Here is a 25926-nt window from a genome sequence, read left to right as displayed (position 1 = left end):
TTTTGTTGTTTGTAACACCAGCGAGCTTTTGAGATACCTGAATTTCCCCAGGGAGCTCAATAAAGTATCTATCTAAATTTCAGAAAAATGTCCTCCTGCCAACAGGCAAACAGGGTGGCGGTAGCGTGATAGTCTGGGGCTGTATTACAACTCCTGCAACAAAACGCTGACAGCTGGATGGACATCGTTTACAAAGGAGTCACATTGATACCTTGAGCAAGTCTCTGTGCTGCCGGAGCATCAAGGGACAAGACGGGCGCTGCTCCTCTCCGACATCCAGTCTGATTCTCTCATTATCAAAAACAAGGACGCTACTTGGATACCCTCCAGGCAAGAGAAACTCATTAATAGTACGAGACTTGAAACTTACTTTATGCTCGTTATTTATTCTTAGCATTTAACGGCAGTGCTGCGACAACGCTGTCAGCTTTCTAAAAGCAAAATTGGTCATTTCACCTGAAGATGCCTGCCCACATAAGCTGCTCCACCTTCAAAAGCTCAAAATTGTTCTAGAATTATAGTTTTCTCATGAGAAAAAAAAAAAACTGCATTTTGACATCAAAATTGGTTTTCAAGCTAACAAACAGCCGACGCTTTGTTAAAACCAGTGACAAGTGGGAGCTGTAAATACTGATTGGCTGATCTGAGCTGCAGATATACGACTTCTCCCTCGTTTATTTGGATGACACACTGTGTGTGTGTGTGTGTGTGTGGGGGGGGGGGGTGTCAGAACAAAGCAGTGATCTGACTGAAGTGTCTGAACAGCCGATCATTCCCTGAATCAACCCACTGTTGTGCACATCTGTTAAAGCAACTGCAGCATGTGAAACGGCTACGAACATCGTTCTAGACCCGACCGAATTCCTGTTAAAATGTAACGACCCCCCCCGACACCCCCGAACACACACAAAAAATTCACACATGGCACAAAGATGTCCAGTTGCCAGTTGTCGTGGAAAGCAGCCTATGCGTCAAACTTGATTAAGTGTGCTAATTGTTCAAGTGATAGGTTAATTTACGCCCCCCCTCCTCCCGTTAATGAAAAAGATGCGAGGGGTTTAATGTGTTGTCGGACGCGTCTATAAATCTAAAGTACGGCTCATCTTTGATCCTTTACGCCTGGCAATATCAGACAGGGAATATATCAAACCCGAGAAGTCAATAGATTGAGAATATTTCCTGTGGCGGGTGGGAGCTGAAGTTTAAATCAAGACGAAATCATTCAGTTAATTGAAAGGATAATGTGGCAATATAAGACCGGAATGTTTTCTCCTAAATTAATTTCCCTGAGAGTGATTTTTTTTTTTTTTTTTTTTTTACTCCTGCAAAACCCATTTACTTATTTATTAATTTCACTCACTGTCCTTCAGCTATAAAAACCAACCTCAACATTTATTGGCACCCCTGGAAAAGATCAGTGAAGGCACCACACATGAGCTCCGCCAGGATTGAGCAACAACACTCTTTGGTTTGGATGGCGCTGAATTATTTTTTAGTACCAGGGAGGGGTATTAAATTGCAGTCGGAGGACGCACAGAGACTCAAGAAGCTATTTAAGAGGAAACAGAGTTTTCTAAAAGATGTCAAGATGTGTCTGTTTCATTCAGGCTGCAGGAGAGTGTGCAAGAGCTGCAACAGATAACAGGAAGGCTGAAGAGAGCACTTCAAAGTCGCTGTTCTATCATTCATTGTTTCCAGCCACACTGGTAAAACCTGGATTTGGAAATCTTGGCGTTAGAGATTATGAAGAGAATAAATGCAGAGAGATGTTCGCTGCACTAATCACCTAAGATGCCAAAACAGCTTAAAATTAAAACTCTAGTCATTTTATCTTTATTAAATAAACAACATCACCACCACCAAAAGCTCTACTAACAGGAACTAATCTCTGATGTCATCCTGTAAATAATAATTGACTGCTCCTGGCAGGAAGGCCAAACGTTTTTCAATGTTGTTCCTATATCTTATATTACAGCTCTAAAAGACAAACGGCTAAAATCAGTAGCGAGCGGAAGAAATTGAAATTGCCCACAAAATTATATGTTGAGACAAACAAAATCCTTAAAAACAATCTTGCATTGCAATAGCACAATCCCACACTGCAAAAAGTAATTTACCGAATCGCTCTGACTATGAGTCGCACCCGAATATAAGTCGCATTTATTTAGAAATTTATTTTACACAATCCAAGACGAAAAACGTATTCAATAAAAACAGTTGCATCCACTATCGGCTGAATAACAATGTAACTTACCTGGGAGGCTGAATGGAGAAAATTAGCATAAAAAGCCAGCAACTCCAACCAGGAAAGCTCTCGTTAGCGCTTTTCAGCGTAACGGGCTGCTGCGTTTAAAGTTGTCAAAATATGCTGAAATTAGACCCTTAGCGTAATGGCGCTACGTGCTATGCTAACGGTATGACACGGATGTCTGATAGCAACATAAAGCTAACGTGAATCAGCAAAGTTGTAAAACGCTCGGACAACAGACCTGTAAGCTGTAAGCTAGCGCTAGCTGTTGTTAGCTTCGCGGACAGCCCAATAACAGGGTTCTGTCTCGGCCTGCGCTCTCTTTTCCAGCTGCACCATGTAACGCTCTGCTGTGTGAATGAACACTGAAGCAGCGAAACAACATACAAACAGGTGTTCTGTCTTTGTTGTCTATAGATTAACGTTTCAATTAATTTTTAAGTGGCACAGGCGCAGCATATAGTTTTCACAAACCTAGAGCGCCCTCTTGCGGCTGTAGACGTTAATGTTTACTACTTGGTTCATGTTGGTCAGTATGAAGTACGACTTAGGCTACGTTCACACTGCAGCCTGAAGTGACCCAATTCCGATTTTTTTGCCCATATGCGACCTGGATCTGATCTTTTCATGACAATCTAAACAACACAGATTGGATTTTTTCAAACGCAACCCAGGCTACTTGGATATGTGGTCCTAATTCCGATACGTAGCTTTTCAAATTCAACCTGCCTGTGTCTGTACAGCCATGTCGCATTAATCCGACCTGTACGTCACTGATACTCGACAAACGTCACTATTCTGCGTCCTGCTATGCAGAAGCGGGAAGAAAAACGACACCCGTGAGGAGAGTAGTCCACTGAGAGAAATCTCTGGTTAGAAAAGAAATTAAAGATCGCAAAATGCGCGCCAGCATTATAATCCATGTTTACTTCCGCAAACACTGAGCACGCTTTGCTACGTGTGACATCATCGCGTCCTCAACTACGCATGCAGGACACTTAAGTTGTAAGCTTATGAATTCAGTTCACACAGGAGATCACATACAAGTCGCATATATTTGAAAATGTGAATAACCATGCAAAATATAAATAAATAAATCAGATTTCAGAAAAAATATATATATATCGGAATTGAGCATTAAGGCCTGCAGTGTGAATGTTGCCTTATAGTCCAAAAATTACAGTACTTTAATGTTTTTAATTTATTTTTCACTTCATCCCCCCCAGTCTTTTTGTTGCGGTTTTGTGACCTTTTAATCGTTGACCATTGTGATTTGAGAAAGTTTAGAGAAGTAACCATTTCCTGGCTCATTAGGGTTAAGACACTACAGCCTTACTTGAACGCCATATTTACTTGTCCTTCCCATTTTCATGAGTGGGCAACGTAAATGAACCCTTAGTCACTTAGGCCTGCACGATATATCCCAAATGTGTCATAATTGCAATATGGTCACAACGAACATCTTGGAACACAATGTCTGTTGGTTATATCCCAAGTGTCAGGAATTAACACTTTGCATGGCAGTAAGATATTCAGCTTGTTGGGTGGAGTCTCTCGCAGCAGCTGATGCTCACATCCGACAGATGATAAAACAGATGGAGGCAATATAACGATGGACGAGACAGGGAAGGAAAATGTAGATTTGCAGAAACGATAACTCAATATTTCACAATAACCTCCCCATCGCATGATTTCCTAATATTGTGCGTCTCTTGTGTCACATCAGATCTATTTTAATCACCCTACCCCATAAAAGTAATTCTGTTAAAGGTTGAATTTTTGTAAAAGTTTCAAAATTTGACTGCAACAAAAAAAAAAAATGTATTTTAAGTATTTCTGAATAATGGGACACCGATAAACATATAGCAGTATCGCCCAACGGATGAGACTTATCCAAGCACGTGTCCGAAGTTAAAGGCATCCTGTGGTGCCCTCGAGGGGCCAGGTTACTAACTCAGGTTCTTGACAAGGGGAAAGTTGAGTTTTGGCTCTTAAATAAAACCAGATGCTTTGCACTCACAAGCACAGATGTGGCCAACTGGAACACAAGAGCATTAAAGTTTAAAGATGTTCTCTTTTCAGACAAACCTGAGCGTGCCCACAGAAAACTCGTGTTTCTAATTAGTCATCCCACATTATTGCTCACCCACAATGACTCCACCAAATTTGGATTTTGGAAGAAAAAGAAGAAGAAGAAGAAGAAGGAAAAAAAAAGGACGTTTGTCAGCAAGCTCATCCTACAAAGTACGTCGGTGAGCACTTGGGAAGAAAAGAGGGCAAATCAAAAGGGTGCCTGGCTCCTCGTGCATCGGAGATGAGTCTCGCATGCAGATCGTTCCAAGTTTGGCAGATGTTAAGAGCCGCAAAATGGCTCATTAGTGGGACAGAAAAAGGCACGAGATAAAGCAACAGGCTCCGCGTAGGCTTAAAACAGAATGAGAAAGGTCGACGCAGCGGAAGGGGACAGGGTGATCTAATATTTCGCTTTGCATTAAACTTACATTTTGACGGAATAACCGATAAGACAGAGGGAGGTTAAAAACGGGAGTTTTTCCCAGCCATTTTCCCCCCTCCTCAGTTCATTGTGTAAAACTGGTTTTCAGATAATGGAGTACAAGGGAGAGCCGACAGTCAGGGGGGGGTAAGTGGGTTCTGTCGCGGCACCTGGGGGTAAACTTCATTACAGTATAATGAAGCCAAGCCACACAGAAACATGCTTGATTAATTTCGCCGGAGATGCAAAACGCGGGGTGCGGACTGGAATTATGAGGATTCGGAGAAATAAAGCAAAACGTGCCTCTGATTAAAAACCAGCAAAATGAGAAACTTTTGAGTTATTGCTCCTCCGACTGAAAACAGAGTGGCTGCCCCCCCAACCCCCCCCCCCTCAACTCTGACAGGATGCACACACAAGCGCTCTGTCTGCTCGGAAGGCTGCCGACATTATCACAAAGCTCCAAACAAAGCCCCCCCTCCCATATTACACCACACACACACGGTTGCGCTGCACTGTGTGTTTCTTGCTGTGGAAACAAACTACTGTAGCCGAGGTTATTGACGGGGCGAGTCGATAATGTTTTATCACAAAACCATTTTTTTCCCCCCCAGCAGCAGCAGCAGCAGCCCGGATCGCCTCGGAACGACAAACATGTGGGTTAGACGCAAGCCAAAGCGCAACAGCCGCACTTTATGAAAAAAAATATATAAAAAATAGTCCTGAGGAACACCAGCGCCAATTACCCTCACCACTTTAAGTAACACTAGGCTACTCATCTCCTCCTCAAATGACAGAACGGAGGCTTTTATGGGAATATTATTAGTATATCCCGTACAATGTGCAAAGAAAATAAAGAGGCAACAGATCAGAAGGACAGACAAATTTCGGACTCCAAAAACAGATGCTTGTCTTGTTTGATTCACTCGACAGCGTGTCTCACATCCTTCGTCCCTCGGCTGGGTTTTTGAAAAGCCGTCCATTGATTTGAATCCATGCAAGCAGGCAAGAGAAACACATCAAGTTGGGCAACACTATTGATTAAAAACAAGCTGTTGAAAGATGCAGCAATTTAAAATAAAAAAAAATAAAAAAAATAATAAAAAAGGTGGGAGGAAAATGTTTGGAAATACAATTGATTGATTACCTGACACTTCTAGACGCAGACCTGTGTCTGCGGCGGCTGCTGGTTTAGCTTTGTGTCGACTCTCGGGTCGAAATGGGAAAAACAAAACAAAACAAAAAAAAAGAAACAGAACAATAAAAATACACCGCCCCCTTGGGAGCTTTTAGGCAGCTATTTCAAAACGACTCCCCCGCTGAGCAATCAGAAACATTCAAATCAACCAACAGCAGAAAGTCTTAAATGAACCTTGTACGTCACTCAAGTCAGATATTTTCCTGTTAAATAAATAACAAAAATAAATGGAGGGCACCACTTTGGACACCCTGCCTAAGAAATAATGTTCTTATGTTTATAGGCTGGAAATTTAAAAATTCTGGTTCTAAAACGATGTGGAAATGTTAAGCCACAGTAACTTCCTGAAATCTAAAACTTTTTAAGATCAATATTGTTTTAATTTAAGACCCAAAAAAAAAAAAAAACTCAAGCTGCTGTTTTTCAGCTCAGACTGCCAACTCTTGCACTTGTGGGCTTTGGTTGCTTAACTTTAACCCCTTCTCTTCAGTTTACAGCAACATAGCAGTTATTGGGGGTAGGTTTTAGCCAACCATAAAATAAAAATCTATTTATAAACCAGACCTCATAAAACGTATGCGGCAGGTAGTGAATACTCTAACAGATGGTTTGATTAAGACCTCGCGCGGAAATGACGACTTGAAACCTAAATTCTTTCCTGCGCCTTTTTTGAAACTAAACATTTAAGCTGTTTTAAGGCCCCCACAGCGGCCGCATGATGTGCAATCGAATGTCAAGGTCAACGCCTTCTAGCAATACGTCTGAACTCTCTGAGCCTAAACCAGAGCTACCCCAATGAGAGATTGGAACCAGCCTTGACCGGCGAGTCAAATGCTGAAAGAAAAAAACCAAGAAGGATTTTCTTTTCCTTAAATCAATCAAAGCAAAGAATTTGCACCTCGTCTTCTGTAAAATGCATCAATCGAAAGCATGCACTCTGATGTACTTCAAAAAAAATAACAAATAAAGGGTAGGGATATATGTTCTTATGCATGAACTTGATGCAAATAACACTGTAATCTCCTTCACATGAACTATCCTATCCAAGAAGCTGCAGCACAATTCAGCAGGTCAGACTTTACAAAAAAAACAAAAAAAAAATAACTAGATTACGGTATCAGCCTTGAAAAGCCCGATCAGTGCACCTCTAGTCCGGGTCTTTACGTCTGACCATGAATAAGCAGGTATTATTATTGTTATTTGACACAACAGCCCGATGAGAGAACCTGTTGATATTAGGCATGGGTACTTATTGCTTTCATTTATATAGTTATTGTGAACCTCCTCAAAAAAAAAAAAAAAAAAAACTGACGCATGGATCGAGTTTGTCCCTGTAACTACGCAACTGCTGGTTCCATGAGATCATCAGGACAAAAAAAAAAAAAAAGGATATGATTATATGCAAGACTTATCGTTTTAAGGAAGGACTCTATCTGATAATGGCTATGTTTGACTTGTAGGTAGGATTTGATCGTGTGTGGTTCTGTATGCATTGGATGAATTCTACAAATACTCTTTAAATCATTACTTGGAATATTTTTGCAACTAAAAAAAAAATACCTATATAATCCGAGATAACATAATAATAATAATAATTAAGCCAATAAGACCTATGTGAAGTTGACGCGTTTTTTTTTTTATTTCTGAACACTGTGCCAGCTTCTTTCCCCCTTCTTGAACTTTTCTTTATATACATTATCTCAAAAGAAGATCAGCCAAGCTGTCCAGTAACTTCTCACTAATGACGCTTCATTATAAGTTCCCTTTTCTTTTTTTTTCTTTTTTTCTTTTTTTTTGGGGCAATTACAAGGTAACTTTACATCTGCGTATCTGGATCAGGACAGTAAACAAACAGCCCGGACTACCTGAAATCATTTGACGCAGAATGATCGTACGGCCAACAGAGAGAGACAAGTGATAAGTTCACGATATCTGAAGTCCCAACAGTGACGCTCAAAGTATCCGTGAACAGCTGAGAAACACAAAGGGGTTTTTTTTTGTCTTTTTTTTTAACCTGCCCCTTCCCCTCCATCAGAAACTAGGGGACCCAAGAATCAGAGCCTAGAAAGCCAGTTCACGTGCGATGCAGCAATGGAGCAAAAAAAAAAAAAAAAAAAAAAAAAAAAAAAAAAAAAAAAAAAAAAAAAAAAAAAAAAGAGAGAACAAACAATGAAACAAACCTGTCAGACTTCTCCGCTCTCTCCTGCTTGTGAAGTAGTAGTAGCGAAAATGGTCAGGGCTCAGCTGGGATCATTCTTTAAAGTTGCGCCTACTTTCGAGCCGAGCGAACGGTGCTTTCACAATAATAGCAACAATAATAATTACACACACAAAAAAAAAAAATCTCAGCCAGCGATTATCTCTTCACGGAAAAGCCGCTGCTCCACGCAGCTCGACGTCTCCACACGGACTTCCAGTTTTCCAGCTCCGTTACACACATCTAGCCGAGGAGCTAGCCCGGCTAGCCGCTGAAATAAACACTTGGCTTTGTTGGGGGGCTCTTTAACTCTTCGCTTTCCGGCTCTTTTTTTTCCCCCCCGAGCGGACGGAACGGTCCCTCTTCACAGGGGGCGGAAGCGGACGTGTCGTGCATGAACGCCCATTTCTGTTCGCTTATCAATAGTCCTCTATGTGGCCACACAGTTCCTTCTCCTCTCCTTCTCTTCAGACAGCCGCTCACTCCTCCTCCGTGCACACCACAATGGGTTGTGTGCCGACTCTTTTCAACACAAGCCTCCTTACGCGTTACGACGTCCGACGTCTCTTTGCGACAGTGGTTGCTAAGCGACGGCTTTAATGTGTTTTGTCGAGTCCAGGAACGCCAATTCCCGGTGCATAATTCCTCGTTTTTTTATATATATATATCTCAGTAGCACGTATCGAAAGCTGTAACGTTCCACGAAATTTGGCCTTTATTTTTGGGTTAGTATAACATTAACTGATATGTTAGCAAAGAGCCGAGGCTTTATCAAACAAGAGTATGTGCAAAGTGCAAACACCAGCATCTACTGTTGCGTAGTGCATGGATGTTGGATGCTCTCATTAAAAGCAAAAAAATAAACAACAAAACCAAAAACATATTTTTTAAAACACTAAAAATCTATTTAGAAAAAGAGAAACATTTAAAAGCTGCCGTTTTCATATTGCAATACAAGTATCTGGCTGAGATACTATCATGCAATGGCTGTATGAAGGGCTTTTTCTTCTCCACGCCTCAAAGGTGTGTCCCTCTCCCTCATGTTTACAGCAAAATATATAAAGGTAAACAAGAACATGTGCACTGAGCACATGCGCAACCTTAACGAGGCTCAACAAGGATGAAAAAAAATATGTTGGATCTGTTATTGCATGTGAGCCAAATCTCGAACATACCCTCACGTATGTAGGAAGTGACGTCGCTGGGGGGGATACTTAGAGCAAAAGATTCAGGCGTAGTGAGGATATAAGATTTCGTTAGTTTGTCTAGTTTTATGGATTTATGATTATTGTTTTTTTTCCCCTCTCGTACCGAATATGCAAAAATACCTATTTGCTTTCCTTTTAATAATTGATAGAACTGATTTTGGTTTCCTGCTTAGTGTTGTATCATCCTGACCCGAACAATGGGAACCAGTGAACAACATGAAGCTTGCTCTACAAAGCCATCCAATCACTGCCAACTGAATATAATAAAGGCAATGGCTGAATTAATTATGTTTATTTTTTGGATGTTTTGGATTCTCATCAGAATCCAAACTAAACAACTAAATAAATAAAATTACCTTTTGAATTTTATTTTGATTTGCAAGAAACAGAAACAGGCCTTTTCTTTTTTTGTAGTCAAAATATGGATGAGCAGAAATCTTAATTTGATTTTACACTATCTTTATGTTTTAAACAATAAAAAGTTAAAATCTCCAACAAAGAATAATATATTGTTGCTTTGTTTTTTTTATAGACTGGTGTTATTTATATTTTGCTATGTGTCTGTTATTGTTTTAAGTGCTTTGTGAATAAAGTTGGACATTTAGTTTCTGATGAAGAAAATACAATTATCAAAACGCACATGGATTCTGAATTACTTTGGAAATATTGTAACGTAACATAAAATATCTTTTTGCAAAAAATACTTATTGCACAGTAAGTTATGGGCAGGTTTACTCTAAAGGACCAATGAGCAGCAGCATTCTCCAGCGGGTGTAGAGAAAACTCCCCCTGCATAAGTATGTCTACTGCGCCATCTGCTGGAGAATTAAAAACTTCTTTCATTGTTTTGGGTATTTCTAAATGCTCAAGTATGCAAACACAAATCATCACACAGACCAAAATCCTTACATATGATGCCAAAAACAAAAAAAGTCCGTTAAAAATGTGATAATCAACAATAGCGGAAAATGATGAAACCATTTAACAACAAACATTAATGAATAAATTAGAAATCTAAATAAAAGTAAATATAAAATATATAAGTAAAGGCATAGGTATGTATTGTAAAAATTAAAAGTTATTCTACACAAATACGTCAGCTAAAACAAAGTCAAAACGATACAGTAAAATAGATACAGGTAAAAGTAATGATTCAAGGACAGGTAATAATTAAGAGCAAACATTAACGCTAAATTAAAGAATGTATGCATTCAGTGTACTCCTTTTAAAAATGTCCACACTGTCAGCTAGTTTTGCGCAGGCTAATTCAAAGTCTAGACTACTCTCCCTGTTAAGCAAAAAGGGTTAGTTATTTTGAGGCTATCAGATTCGTTCTTGATCGTTCTCTCCCAAGTAGGCCATAAAAAAAAATAATCTCACACTATCCTTTTATTATTATGCCATAAAGAGAAAACAGGAATTTCCGAGTGATCTGAAAGGCACCACGGACGCTGCTGATGCGGATGTTGCGGCGGCGGCTTCTTTCTGAAGTTTCTCAGTTAAACTTAGAAGACGAGAGTTTCCCCATAAAGACCGAAGATGTCAAACTCTGCGAGGGACCGGCAAGATGGCGCTGCACTGTTCGTTCTCTCCGCAGTAACATTAGCCTTAATGACCATTCTCAGCGTCTGGAAGTTAAAGCAATTCAAATACAGGCTCATCAATGAAGCTGGAGGTGCAATGTTTTACGGTAAGCAACCCCAGGCCCGCTTACGTCCAGGGCAAAAAGCGCGGAAGCTGCTGCGCCGCAACACTTCCTGGACTCACAGTGTGCCAGAATGTTTATTCGACAAGTTACAAAATTACAGATGCTTCTTAATATTATGAGAACACTCACAAATAAGTCAATAAAAAACCCGCAAACACGGAGTGATATACTTATTGTATGTACAGCCTACAGTGGAGGAACATTTTAAAATTCAGTTTCTCAGAAATTGCAATTTTTTTCTTGAGATCAACAATAATACAAACAGTAATAGTATAGACATATTCTAATTATTTATATATATATATATATATATATATATATATATATATATATATATATATATATATATGTTGTCTGCAACATCAACACCAAGTGAAATTCCTTGTAAGTGCAAACCTACTTGCCAATAAACATGTTTCTGATTCTGATATTATAATATGGTCCTGTTATGATCTACACAACCATAGAGGAGACTGCTGCTTTTGTCATGCCTATCAAACACAGGCAGGGTGACCCTTAAAAGGCCACTGGCTGTTCTCAGAGGGCTGTGTCCAAGCATGTTAAAGGAAAGTTGAGTGGAAGGAAAACATGTGGTACCAGCAAGCATTGTGCAGAAAACAAAGCACTACATTGATAAATTCATGTACATTTCCTCGAGTATTGAGCGCACATACATTACACGGACATATTTTATCAAGACAGCAACCATTCTGTGTTAAAAATCCTTTTCTATTGGTCTTATGTGATCACATTTTCTGAGCAACTAGGATTTGCGTTAACATTAGTTGTAAATATTAATCATTAAGATTAACAGAAAAATATTGTTGTAATATATTGCTTTGTGTGCAATGGATGCATATGATATGTTCACATTTTGAATTACTGACATAGATTAACTATAGTTAAAATTATAGTTTCATTGAGATCACTTGCACGGTGATGGAGCTTTTTTCAATTTCCTTGGCTTATATTTCATTTTTGTCAGCATAAAATCCATTTTTAAACTAGCTGGTAATTAATTTGACTTTGTAACATTTGGATGCTTTTAACATGTAGGCTTTTAATGATGTATTTGAATCTGTCTTTCATGTTTGAATGATCCTGCAACAAACAACTTCAATGAATTTCTAACGCAAGATTTATCTTGACAAGGTTGAATTTTTCATGCAATTTTTCTAATCCACACAGAGTCGGTATTATACATGCTGGCTTAAAATGGCTAAAAACGGTTCCAACTCCACAGCGCTGCCTTCCTGGACATTGACTGCAAATTGTTCTTTGATGTGAAATCCTCTATATAGGTCTTGTCATTAGGGCAAGACAGTTAAATTTCTTTCTTGTCTGACCATAAAGCTTTTCTCCAGAAAGGATTCGTCCATCCCAGCAACTGCTTCACGTTTCCGGTGAGCTTGAAGGAGGCGATTGTGAAGCAAGAGCTTCTTTCTTGTTAGACGCCCTCTGAGTCAGTGGCAATAGAACATCTGCTGTACTCTGGGTGGTGACTCTGATGTTGCACCAGTTTATAGAATTGTTTCTTCTTCTTTCCTTTTTGTGTTGTGTTGTAAATGTACCAAAATAAATAAACCAAATGATAGCAGCCTCATTGCTAACATGGCCTAAAGTTCAAAGCATACCGCTAAAACACTGTCGTTTAATGCTCGTGACTCCGACTCCCGAGTCTGACGCGCCACAAGGCCGCTGGGGCAAATGTGTCTGAGTGAGATTTTTTGATACCCAAACGCGGCGCTATGGTAACAAAAGCCTGTACCGTTTGAACCAATAGGAAAACTCGACTGCAATAGCCACCGTTTCACCCTAAGAGGGCAGCACTGAGATGGTTTTAAGACAAATATTGCAGAACTAAGCGAGTTCACATTAAAATAAAAAATAAAAAATGGCACAGTAAAATTTAAGTATCACCCTTAGGCCCAGTTTATACAGTTCATCTGGGGGAGAAAAGTTGATTTATGGGCTGAGTTACTCTAAGTCTTCCTAAAATCAGCAGGGAGATGGTTGAAATTTTGGGGTATCACAACAGAACAATGATATCAAAGCTTGTTTTGAGCTGGACAAAGGAGGCTTACATTAAAACCTCTGAAATGGCCATGGTCTCCACCCTGGTGAGAACGACGTGGTGCTGATCCAGGTCTTTGCCAGGATGTTAACCAGGTTAAATTAATTTCACCAAGCCTGCCAGCTATCCAGGCAGAATTAGGAGATAACCAAGCAGTAGTTTCAGTATGCATACATTTGAGCTTGTATGTAAAATTTGGTGTTGGCAAGAGTAAATCTTTAATAAACTCAAAATCATGCCCCCGGTTTTCGGTTTTGATCAGTTATTTGTTGTTTGATCCTTATACTCTGAAAAATAACTAAATTTGAAGCCATTATTAATGAGCCTAGGTTAATATGGTGTTCATCTCCATGGTTAGAGCATAATATATAAAGGTAAACAAACAGATCTTCTGTTGCTGTGTGAATTTACAGGATCTTGCCCTGTTCAGGTTGTGGTGATAACTCGTCCCCGCGCTTTAGGCAACCCTTAACAAATAGAAGGGACTAACTGACATCAGGGTTGCACCGTATGTCACAAACCGGTCATCTCCGCAGGATCCATCTCCTGAAGAACCGTGTAGACAGCAGTAGATGCCTACTAATTCCCATAAGTGCGACGCGTTCATGCTGGGTATGCCAGTGATACATTTCCTGATGCTCCTGTGTAAAAGAGCAGAAAATACTCTAAGGGGTCATTAAGATGTTTTAGTAAAGAGATTAAGAAACTGTATTCCCATGCAACACGTTTTTCATTAGCCAGCTGCGCATTTCCCCAATAAAACCAAGTTGTTGGGACTGTGTACAGTAATAATGTGTTTATCTTTATTTTTTATTACTTTATTCATTTTCTGTTTTGCTTTCCTTGCTAATTAACAGGCAGTTTAGGGCAACACTGGAAAAGACAATCGCCAAGCACTGAGCTATAACTGCATTCATTTTTGATTTAGTTGAACTGGAAAACATTTTTGCAGTCATTTCCTCCCTATTGATATGTATTTATTTATGTACTCCGCAGGTGTCTTCCTGGGTTTAGCCGTCAGGTACCTGTGGTTGGACCGAGACGAGCGTTTGGAGGACACGGGCGGTGCGTGCCACTGCCCTGGTCTGAACAGCACACCCCGTGTCATAACGGTCAACACCTCATCCGACGGGCACTGCTACAGACACATTGGGACGGTGGGCCAGAGATGCGCGCGGCTCTCGAGCGCTCACACGGTAACTACGGCAATTCGGGTTTGACCCTGGGCGCGGCAAAGCCAATCTTTTGCACGGCTAAGCTTTCGTGCGTTGTGAGATTAGCACAACTAGCAAGCAGGGCGTCCTGCAAACGCGCTGGCTTTGAAAAGGCGTTTAATTAGCGGGAATGTTTGAAGCGTTTCAGGATGCACCCCGAGTGTTTGCCGTCAACAGGATCCTCTAATGGCTCTTTGGTGTTAGTCGTTTTTTAATGGTCCGTTTGACATTAGGAAAGCGCAGCAGTGCGTGCGAAGAAAGGAAGGCGGCTATTTAATCCATATTAGGGATTATTAAGGGGACAAATGTGGAACGTTGCGTTTGCTCAGGTGTCCTGTGAGGACGCTCAAGTGAACCCGCGCTCTCTCTCTACAGGCATCCGTTTCTTTCGGATCCTTCTTCGATTAAGATGCATGGCGACGGCAAACTCAAAACTCTTCGGAGGCATTATTTAGCCTGCTTAAAATTGTCTACTCGGGACAATTTCCCAGTTGCTTGTCTGCACGCCGTCTTCCCCTAATGAGATACTTTTGCAAAGGGGGTGTTAGTGGCGGGTTGCAGTGCACTGCAGAAAAGAGAAGCAGATGTCTCAGCAGACACTGCAGGCTTTTTCCTCTTGGAAAGACACCTCATACTTCAACCTGTGCCACAGAGCACAGTAATGGATGTGAATAGCTCCCATCTTCTTCTTTTTTTTTTTTTTTTTTTTTTTTTAAGATTGACAGGCTCTATTATAACGCCGAGACTAAAGCATACAGTGATGTGTACAGTTTATGGTAATAGTAGCCTTGAAGAGATTTATAGCTGAGGAAGATTTAGAGAGGTGGAAGTGGAGGTAATTAATTTCAATTATGAAGGCTGCAGAGAGATCCTTATACCTAAGAGCATGAAGAATTAATGAAAGAATATGCCCTGTCATTGTTTTCTTATCAACTCCATTAGGGAGATCGTGTTTAGTGTGTGCTTATATAGAAACATTTTTTTTTTTTTGCAAGTTGTATCTTTTAGCCTGTGTCTTTTTTTGCACAAACCTAATGTGGAAGTCAAAACATGGAGGCACACCTTTCTCAAAACCTGTGCAACGCAATCCTAGCAAGATGTGTCATCCCTAATGTAATCATCTTCACCAATTCATGTCAATAAATTCAAATATCATTGAGCAGTCAATTCATTTCAGAAGATGAATTGTAAAAGCAAAAATATATGTGTAAAGAATATAGCTTCATTACACACAGAGTGGTGTATTTCAAGCATTAATTTCCATTTTATACACTGGGACTTACAGGTAGTTTATTTGAAAATTAGAATATTACATAGGATTAGTATAATTGTTTTTCATACTTATGAATTATTTTTTATGAAGAATTGTTATGTTGTGTTTTGCACAATCATGGCAGAGAACTGCAGATGTCCAGTACACTCTAATTGACACGCTCCATTATGAGGGCAAGCTGTAAAAGTTGATTGCTAAAGAGGCTGGCTATTCCCAGTGTGCCGTGTCAAAGTACATTCATAGAAAGTTGAGTGGATGGAAAAAGTGTGGTAGGAGAAGGAGCACAAGCAGCAGGGATAACCACAACATAAAGAGATTGTGGAGGTAAAAATTCATCCTAGAGGAGTTTGGGGGAGTTTCGAAATGTGTGAACTGTGGGTGGATCAGTGCTTCGACAGTAACCACACACACACATACAGATGTGTCCTTGTACCTCGTTTCAAAGCGAGAAATCTCCTGAAGCAGAGAAATCATCAGAACTGTTCTACCTCTCTGCAGTGGGCTTCACTGACATGTAATGTTAGAACCTTAATAGTCACTTCCACACTCTTACCGTCTTGGGTAATAACTTCCAGCTATTTTGGTGAGGGCACCTCACACGACACTGCCTCCATAGATAGAAAATCTGTTGAGGTTTAGATGGTGCAGGGTTTGTGGCCTCTCCAAAATGGTTGTGTTGTCAGTCCTGTGAATATCATTTTTCTCCGAGCTGTCCATCCGTACCCCAAAGTTTCTGGCTCTGAAATGACAGCCTTTCAACAGCTGTCTGTGCTAAGCAGCTGTTGACAAAATTCAGCATTTCAGTTCGATATTCTCTCAGTGTGAAAAACCCCTCTCTGCAAAATGAGCCTTGAATTGTCTTGAATACAAAATAGTATACAGAAAATAATAGTATAAAAGAAAATAATACAAAAACTGTAATATGTTAGTGCCCTGGGTGAAAAACAAAAAGTCTATCTATCTATCTATCTATCTATCTATCTATCTATCTATCTATCTATCTATCTATCTATCTATCTATCTATCTATCTATCTATCTATCTATCTATCTATCTATCTATCTATCTATCTATCTATCTATCTATCTATCTATCTATCTATCTATCTAGCTCTCTCGCTCTATCTATCTAGCTCTATCTATCTAGCTCGCTCTATCTATCTATCTCTCTTTATTTATTTATATATATATATTTATATATGTATATGTGTGTGTATATGTATGTATGTATGTGTATATATATATATATATATATATATATATATATATATATATATATATATATATATATATATATATATATATATATATATATATATATATATATATATATATATGTGTATGTATGTATGTATGTATGTATGTATGTATGAAGCAAGTTAGTTTTCCCACCTCCCTTAAATGATCCCTGACCAGCATATAGGAATGTGGAGTGCGTTTAGAGTTTAGTTGCTGAATCTTAGAGGGATGTTTTAAACCAGGAAGAGGTCGGTTGTGGACCTTACAAATCCTCCAGGCCAAGTGTAACTCTTCTTTAATAGCTTTGAATCCTTGGCCTGTTATGAATGCCAAGGTCTCATTAGTAAACCAGCAGAGGCTACCAAAGAGGCCGTTACATCGGTCAAACCGTGTGTAGATTTCCAACCATTAGGCCTGATACATATGGGGAGCTAGCAGAAAGAGATAAGGATTTCATTGCATTACCGAGTCCATTATGTGCCACTGGGGAGAGCAGCAATAAAGTTTGTGGTCTGCTTAAATTTAGCACTGCTCAGCTGAAGAGGCAATTAGTGCACACATCGCACCTCTATCCTCAACTTTGAGGCTCAGGTGGCCCTTAGAATGAAACTGCCAAAATATACATAATTTACTCCTTGCTGTGGCCATATTGGTTTTTGTCTTGTTTATTTGTGTTTATCTTAGATTTATAGAGTGCTGGGTTATGGCTGCAGAGCAATTTGTAGAGCTAGTCACCTCTTCAAATGCAGAATTACTCAGAAAGCATGCTGGCTTGTCTGTTTCTATGGTGAAGTCTCCAGCATTGGATTTATACTGTAATTTAACAAAGCATGCCACTAATTCCCCTCTGGTAAATATTCATTAAAGCACTGGGATGTCCTAGAAATAGAACATTAGCTGAGGGCTTTCATGTATCCACGTGTTTTATGCTCTTCAGGCTGTTATTGCAATTAGTTTAAGGGCAGTGTGCGGTTGCTCTCTACAGATGTCATCATTTGAGCAGAAAGTTTGACAACTATGCAAAATTTTATTCTGTAATAGTATTTTTTGAAATAAAACCTCATGGATGGTGCTGTGTTTTTTTTTTTTTTCCACACAAATCTACCCACAATACAAATTAAAGGCATTCAAGGGTGAAATTGCACATGGAATGGCGCCGTACAGATTGGCTTCTATTGCATCTCATTGGCTGAGATGAGAAACACTCAAGGAGAGAGGATATAAATACAGAAATGCCTCCCACTATGGCTACTGTTTGTGTTGAAGGTAATTTGCAGCATGGATTTTGTTGCTTATTTATGGCACGGCCCTTGCATAATGGTGGTACTTCCTTCTTCCTATATGTTCTAGAAGCTTCTTGGATACAGACAGCTATAATTTTCATTTTGCATTGTGCTTTTCATTAATCTCCTAGCCTCGGGACACATTGGCAGCGTGCTGAATCAGTACAATGTCATAAAATCACTAAGTGCAGGAGAGCTCTGAGGCTCCTAATGCTATAAATTCCAGCTTTTGGCAACTATGTCATTTCATTCTAGCACTCTAATCCAAGTATTTTACATTCCCCATTTTTCCTTGACAACGCCTGATAGATTTTAAATGTGTTTTTATTTATTATAATTGAGTACAGTCCATTGCAACCTTCCAAGTCATGCAAAAAAACAAATATCGTATCAGTACAGTGAGTAAGGCAGGCATGTTTTATGTAAACCTTACATTTATTAAAACTGCTTCCTTTCCCTTGAACAGTGATTCAATGAAGAGCAATTGTCTAACGTATACCTGCATGTTTTTATATGAAGTAAACATATAAATCTATTAAAAGTGTGATTTATCATGTATTTCACAAAGAATCACTGAAGAGTGAGCAGTTTTGCTTTCCTTTGAGCAATCTGTAGCAGACTGAAAGAAGGACAAGTAGATCTCTGTACATCCCTCAGGATTCAGAACCTCATTTAGCATGAGTGCAAAAAATAACAAGCATGTCAGAATTGATGAGAGGGGAGGATTGTTAAAATCAACAGTAACATTCATCATCAGTCAACCACGGCTAGACACGGCTATAATTCAAAGTCACCTTAAGCAACAGTTGAACCTCGTTGTTTGTCCATAGGAAAAACGTCTTCTCTGACATCTTGAACATTTATTAGTTGCAGTGGCTTGTAGGCGCATCCGCATGTTGAGTTTCCAAGAACATAGCACCGCTAGCATGGCGCGGGAATTACACCGTTTTCAAAAATCTACTGCTGCCGTGTCAATGGAGATTGTAATTAGAACATTGTCACATAAACGTGTTAACAAAAGGTCAGTTTTCGATTGTCGTGTAAACAGGGTTTTAGTTCAGACAGGAGTACTTTACTGGTCCAGTGGTGTGCTGGGTCCACTTGTGTCACATCTACAGAAGGGCTCCCTTCTGGGGTGGAGTAGTCAGATGGGAGTAGTTTGACCAATCAGGCATCAGAGGGACTCTAACCTCCACAAATAAATCCAACTCAACTCCAGATGTCAAATTTCAGCCAAATTAACTCATGGCGGATACGGTCGTAAAACTCAACCAACCGTCCTGAAAACCCAAGCATGCAATAAAACACTAACCTGACCCAAGCCAGTTTGATATTGCTCCGCCTAGCTTCACTCACATCCAAATGGGACCTTTCCCATAGAGAGTGATTTCTCCAACCAATTTTATTGTCTGGCCAATCAGGACGCAGGGCTGGTGTTTCATAGATGTGACATAGTGGAGAAGAGACCGTGACGTGAGACTGTTTTGATTCAGACAGCAATGGCGGCTCGCATCGAGGAAGCAAGCGTTAACATTGATGCTGCTATTTCTTCCGTGTTGTCCAATCTACCTAATATTGTTTCATTAAAAGAACATCAGAGAACGGCTCTGAAGGCTTTTGTTGGTGGAAACCATGTTTTCGCCCTTCTCCCGACCGGATTTGGCAAGTTTTGTTTTCCGGGGCGCGCTCGTGGCGGAGCGGTTAGCGCAAACCATGTTAGGAGGCCTTTAGTCCTCGACGCGGTCGGCCCGGGATCGACTCCGACCCGCGGCGCTTTGCCGCCTGTCTTTCACCCTCTTCCTGTCAGCTCACTGTCAATAAAACGCGTGCCACTAGAGCCGCAAACACATTTAAAAAGAAAAAAAAGGTTTAGTTTTTTCCTGCGTCGCTCTCACAGCATCACGGGTTGGCTTCGGTGTGAGTGGTTGAAAAAGCACGTCGATAAAGATGACAGACAAGTGGCTTATCCAATCGTATGCAAGGATTTTTGATAAGGTCCAGCCTTCTGAAACGCCATTCCTATGGATCAGTCCCAGATGGATGAGTGGAGCTAGGCGGAGCGAAATCCATCTGGCTAGGGTCAGGTTAATAAAACAGAGCATTCACACTCAAAGTTTGATACAGTCAATAATCAGTATTTCAAATGTATGGTTAACTATACATTATTTCAAAGTCTCTTTGGATTTCAAAATAAAAAATAAAAAAAATTTACTTTTGTAAAACTGTTTTTTATTAAAGCTTACGTTGAAGAAGCTTTCTCGTCATGTGAGGAGATGAATCAGATAGACCTTGGAAACTTATAACCTAGCAAAGTTGTTGATTTATCTTAAATCCTAGCTGGCAAATGGCATAGATGGCAGTTTGATTTGTCAAAATCTATAGGTGTACCAGGCCATTTGCAGTGAGCTGTAAGAAACCACAGCTTTATAGGTTAGGGGAAACATCTGAGGTTTGAATCGGAGGCAACCTGACTTTCGCTCAATTCTTGAGTGACAAATGAGAATGATTTTGGTTGATTTTGCTGTACATTTCTTACTTATTGCTCCTTTATATTATGGTACCTTTTTATGTCCTTGTCATTTAATTTAATATGAAATATTAAACTGAATCAATTATCCACTAAATGCAGTCACTCTTTTTTCAGGGTGTGTTTGAATCGGAGGTCCTTTTCAATCTTTTTCTGCCACCGATCATCTTCTTTGGGGCTTACACCCTGAATCAGGTGAGAAAACTGTGAGATTCCCACTTTGTTTAATAACCCACACTTTTAATAACTGGTGGACTATCAGTTTGAAAAGAAAAAAACCAAAAAAAACGGTGAGATATGTTGCTGCATGACTATATGTTGAGAGCAAATCTTGTCTGTTTCATGTTTTGCTAACTACAGCTGCTTTTTTCATTTATTTTCTAGAGACGATTTCTCAACAATCTGGGCTCTGTTCTGACCTTTGCTTTTCTGGGCACCATGATCAGTTGTTTGTGCATAGGGTAAGTGTTTCAATTACACTGATCAACACCACAAACCAAAAATGCCAGAAAGAGTATCTCAGCCTTGTAGGAGATTCTAAGTGCACCTTAGTTTTTTCCTGTCTGTGTCTATATGTGTGAATCCATGTAATTTATACATTAAGTCAGTTTCTTTGTATACTCATTATCTACTCTATTTCTGCTGCTGCTACTCAAAGACCTATTATGTTATCAGCCTGCAGTAAGATAGCATCAGCTGCAGAAAAGTGGTTTTGGTATGTAGTGAGCAGTATTTGGAAGTAACTGGTTTGATGTTTATCTATATTTTTTCTTTTTTGTTTGTTTTTATAATTGCACACATGTACATGTCCTTTTTGTGACGTTTTAAAAGGTTAAGAGCTGGTCCCTAACCAGACTGTTTAACTGCTGATCCAAGACCAGATTACCTAAATTGACCTTTATTTGTACGTGCAGTCCTTGTGTGTAGTTGCAGCTCAGTGAGAAATATAGTTTTCGTGTTTTATCACCAAAGTGAGGACTTTGATGTAAAGTGAGGACTATTTTTTGGTCCATTGAAAGGGTCGAAAATGAATGAAAGTCAAGGCACGGTCCTCAGTAAGTATTTAAATTGAGGGTGCGTGGGTGTGTCCGTGCATGCTCGTCTATTTGTAGTAAATTCATTGTTATGTTTTATTTTATCCATCCATCCATTTTCTAACATGTCTATCCCTTGTGGGGTCGCGATGGGTGCTGGTGCCTATCTCCAGCTGTCAATGGGCAAGATGCTTTATTTTATTTTTATTTATTTATTTTTATTTTATTTTTGCTGTCAGAACCCAAGAGATTAACCTTCACAAGTCGAGCATTACTGCTTTCGCTATAGTGCTCCGCTTGATGCATATGCAAAAACGTAACTGGACATTATTTTGGGATTATTTCAAATTCAGTGGACGCAGAAATGGAAAGGGAAAATAGAAAGAAAGGAAGGAAGAGAAACAGGTGAGGCAAAACGTTAACAGGGAGAAAAGTATGGAGCTTAAAATAGGGAAAGCTTGAGGCGACATTGAAAAGAGATTTGGCATTTTAAAATCAAACACTGAAAAATTAAACATTGAAAAACCACTTGCAATGACATCGAACAAGAGATTTGGCATTGAAAAATTAGACACTGAATAGTCAAATATTGTTAGAAAGTAAAAACTTATACTTTCGATATTCTCATTTAATGCTGCAGCTTTTATTGAGAGATGTTTTCAGTGTCACTACAGAGCTCCTTCAGCTACAATGTCACAACAAGCTGGCACTGTTTTGCCAATCAGGGGCGGGGCTTAATTGAAGGACCCTTCATGGGTCCTCTGTTTTTTTTTGGTACTCATCATCTACCTGCTGTCACTGGATTAGCTCCATGTCACTACAATCATTAACTGTATAAGGTAATGAAGGCAATATTAATGAAAATAATACCCATTATTGTGGTTGAGCAGCGATACTTGACCAGAGCCTTTCATAAGTTCACTACAGGTAGATGATGAGAGCCGGAAAAACTGTAAAATGGCAAAATGATGTCGGTTATTGTCAGAAATTTTTTCGTCGGTACATTTTTTGCTTTATTGCAAACATGATACTGGCACATTTTTTTAATTTTTTTTACCCTTTTGGTAAAACCGCGACTCAAGTAGTAATCATAACATTTGATTCAATATTTAAAAATGAGATATCCAGACAGACAAATTTATAAGGTTATGAATCATTTTGGAAATTTGGGAGTCTTAAAGACTAAACTAAAAGTTACACAGAAACAACATAATTCCAAAGAACAAATTTATGCAGAAAAAAACTTTTTTTCCATTTTTTTCTAAGTAAAACATATAAAACCAATACCTACAGTAGGTAATTTATATTTGTCAGAACAGTTCTTTCATGAGTAATAACTGCAGTTTACAGTATTTTAATTGGACCACCAAATGGCACAGCAGGCTCAATAGATAGTAAATAACGTTAAAACAACAAAGCATGTGTCTAACCAAGAAGTGTTACTTAAACCAAAAAGCTGTGTGACCCATAGTGGGTATACACACCCACGCATATATATTAACTAGCTGCATTTCAGAAACATTTACTTGAGTAACTTTATGGGGAAAAAATACTTTTAAGAGTAGTTTCTCTGCAAAGTACATTTCCTTTTTACTTGAATGTTATTGAAAGGTGTTGCTGCTCTTGAGTAACATTTATGGCAATTCTAACCACCACTAGTAACTCCACTGAATGAAAAAATAGACATTTAAATAAATTCACCTGTGTTGCGAGTGATTTTAAGACTGCAATTCTTTATGACTTAAATTCTTTAAGTCTTAAATTTGAGTTGGTGACACATGCAGAAACCTTGCAGTACTGATACCCCAGAGAGGCATCCAGCCCCGGGAGGTGATCCCCATCAGCAGAGGAGGGGGGGGGGGGTGTGAGTGGACCACCTGAGCCACAAGCTGAGACCAGGGCCGAGAACTGCTCCAACCTGGGTAAACCCGGTCCATACCCCAGCCCCAACCAGCTTCCCCGATCCCAGCCCCAACGACTCCCGAACCCATCCACCCAGAGACGGGGCCAACACAATTGGAACGAGCAGGCCAACTAGAGCTCACCCCATGAACCTGGAGGTGCCTAGGTCATGCCTCCCCCACACGGCACACACCTGTCGCATCGAGCCAGGTCTTTGAAAAAGGATCAACAGCGCTGCTGGAACGATTTTAGGTCATATAATTTAAAAATAAAAAGTTGTTTGTAAAATTTCTTAGTGGAACTTCTCTGATTGTAACCAATAACCACAAAAGACCAGTTAGAATAGTCAAAGAACAACTAGTTTGCTATTATTAATTTAAAGGCATAACAAAAGGCCAAATTAATACTGAATTAATAGTTTACAAAGCAGGTAAATGTTATAATATCAGACTTAATTTCCTCAGGTCATGTCTATATGGCCCACCATAAGAACCACAATCAATGAAAATAGTTTCCAGTACAAAATAGTCACAAAGCATAACAATTAACCTGACTTAATTAACAATTAACAACTTTAGGATTTTTATTAATATGGATTAACGTTATTCATCTACATTAGTTTACAGTAAACAATAATAAAATACATGGGTACAAAATTCTTTCTTTGGGAGTACAAAATGAAAATAGTAAGGAATTATATTTCATTCATTTAATACTGTAATTTACTTGTCACTCCAGGTAAAAGTCACAATTATCGTGTGAAGTTGGTGAGTTCCAAATTAATCATTTAGTGGTGCAAAACTTATAAAATCACTTAGATTTTTTGCAGGATTGCTCTTTACAAAAAAAAAAATTACATTAGTAGGCCACACACTCTGAGGCACAATTTTCCAAACAACTATTCTGTGTCGACATAATGAGTACAATAACTTGTCGAATTTAATTTCTCACACTTGTTATGCTGGTGTGAGCATCAATTTTTGCTTCTCTGAGAAAAAAAAAATCTCTCCTTGCTTCATTCTACAAGGTTTTGTTAAAGCCAGAAGAGCACCAGGTGCAGCTAATAACAGTAATTAATGTTCTGGAAGTGTCCCAGTCGTCCGTTTCTGGCGTGTCAGCGTTGGGGGTAAATCAGCACCATGGAACTGATGGACTGAGCTTGCATTAATCACACCTGTACAGCTAAAACAATGATAAATGACGATGTCTGCAAAAGCTCTTAGTGTGCTGAACTGTGCTAAAGATGTTAAAAGGTCTTGGAAGTGCTACGACTTTGCTTGTGGAGCCAGAATGTATGGATTTTTGGAGTCATCTGCTGTGTTGGTGTTTAGAGTTGCAGTTCTGGCCTGACAACACTAGATGGTGGTCCCTGACTTTGTTAGGACGCTAACATCACTGGTAGCTAGATGGCTACATCCACACACAAAAAATGTTCCAGCCTCAGATAACTTTAAAGTTGTGTTTGTTTGTTTTGTTTTTGCTTGACATTTGGGTTATCTTTGGTCAAAAAAGAATATTGAACATTTCACTGAAACTGTTTGGTCTTTGATAAGTTTTCCCTATTAAATTAAGTGTTTTTGCTCTTATGAAATGCAAAATATTTCATAGGTTCTTCTAGTGTTCATTATGCTTTTTTCAATCAGAAAAAACATCAGAATTCCCTGATGCTAGTCGCTCTTACTATCTAGCTATTGTTTAAGACACTGTGCTTCCCATCACCCTCGAGAAGAACTCTGCGCTAGTCCAGACACGTTGGGGAACGTGTACACACGCTTCACTAACTCAAGAAATTTTCCTGCGAGGCAAATCTGTGCTTCTGCTGCCGGCCTCCTTCGGGTAAATCTCAAGACTGTGCAAATAAGGAAAGCAAAATGATGACACATGGAAATGAGTTATTCTGAAGATTGATTGTTTCCTAATGTATTATACATTAGCAAGAATTCTAGACCATAGTGCCCGTGCAGCCTTTTTTTATTCTCAGCTATCCATTGCAGGCCCGAGCCAGTTGCATGAATGCCTTAGTAGAATCTGACATTGCCAATTGCCATCACTCACCACAGCTCAATGATATGTTCTTTTGTGTAGTTATCACCAATGTTTGGATGAGTGCATTTTTATTATTGTTATTAACAAAATTATACTGAAATAAGCATACATTAATTGCTTTCATTAATGCTTTGAGTGTAAAGTTATGTTCAGTTCAGTTTATTTACATAGCATCAATTCATAACACTTGTCATCTCAAGGAACTTAAACTCCATTCATACAGACAAATTGGTTATAAAGTTTTCTATCTAAGGAAACCAAGCATATCACCGTGTAGCAATCC

At 39.3% G+C, this 25926-nt stretch overlaps 2 protein-coding genes across 2 annotated transcripts in view; one reads left to right on the top strand and one right to left on the bottom strand.

The window, feature by feature from the left end:
* The window catches only part of dipk2ab (divergent protein kinase domain 2Ab), a 119436-nt gene extending 110774 nt beyond the window's left edge, over window positions 1–8662 (bottom strand). Inside the window, exon 1 of the mRNA XM_036125626.1 lies at window positions 8121–8662. The gene's annotated coding sequence lies outside the window, so the exon portion shown is untranslated. The remainder of the gene's footprint in view (window positions 1–8120) is intronic.
* Window positions 8663–10822: 2160 nt separating this feature from the next.
* Window positions 10823–25926, top strand: part of LOC105918123 (sodium/hydrogen exchanger 9) — a 116206-nt gene continuing 101102 nt past the window's right edge. The window contains exons 1-4 of the mRNA XM_012853136.3: window positions 10823–11035; window positions 14124–14323; window positions 20779–20856; window positions 21046–21122. Coding sequence (XP_012708590.2) covers window positions 10885–11035; window positions 14124–14323; window positions 20779–20856; window positions 21046–21122 — 506 coding nt within the window. The 5' untranslated portion in view covers window positions 10823–10884. The remainder of the gene's footprint in view (window positions 11036–14123; window positions 14324–20778; window positions 20857–21045; window positions 21123–25926) is intronic.

This window comes from Fundulus heteroclitus, chromosome 21, assembly GCF_011125445.2.
Source record: "Fundulus heteroclitus isolate FHET01 chromosome 21, MU-UCD_Fhet_4.1, whole genome shotgun sequence".
Classification (NCBI taxonomy): domain Eukaryota; kingdom Metazoa; phylum Chordata; class Actinopteri; order Cyprinodontiformes; family Fundulidae; genus Fundulus; species Fundulus heteroclitus.
The sequence above is the reverse complement of the archived record's forward strand: the minus strand, read 5'-3'. Positions and strand labels throughout refer to the sequence as shown.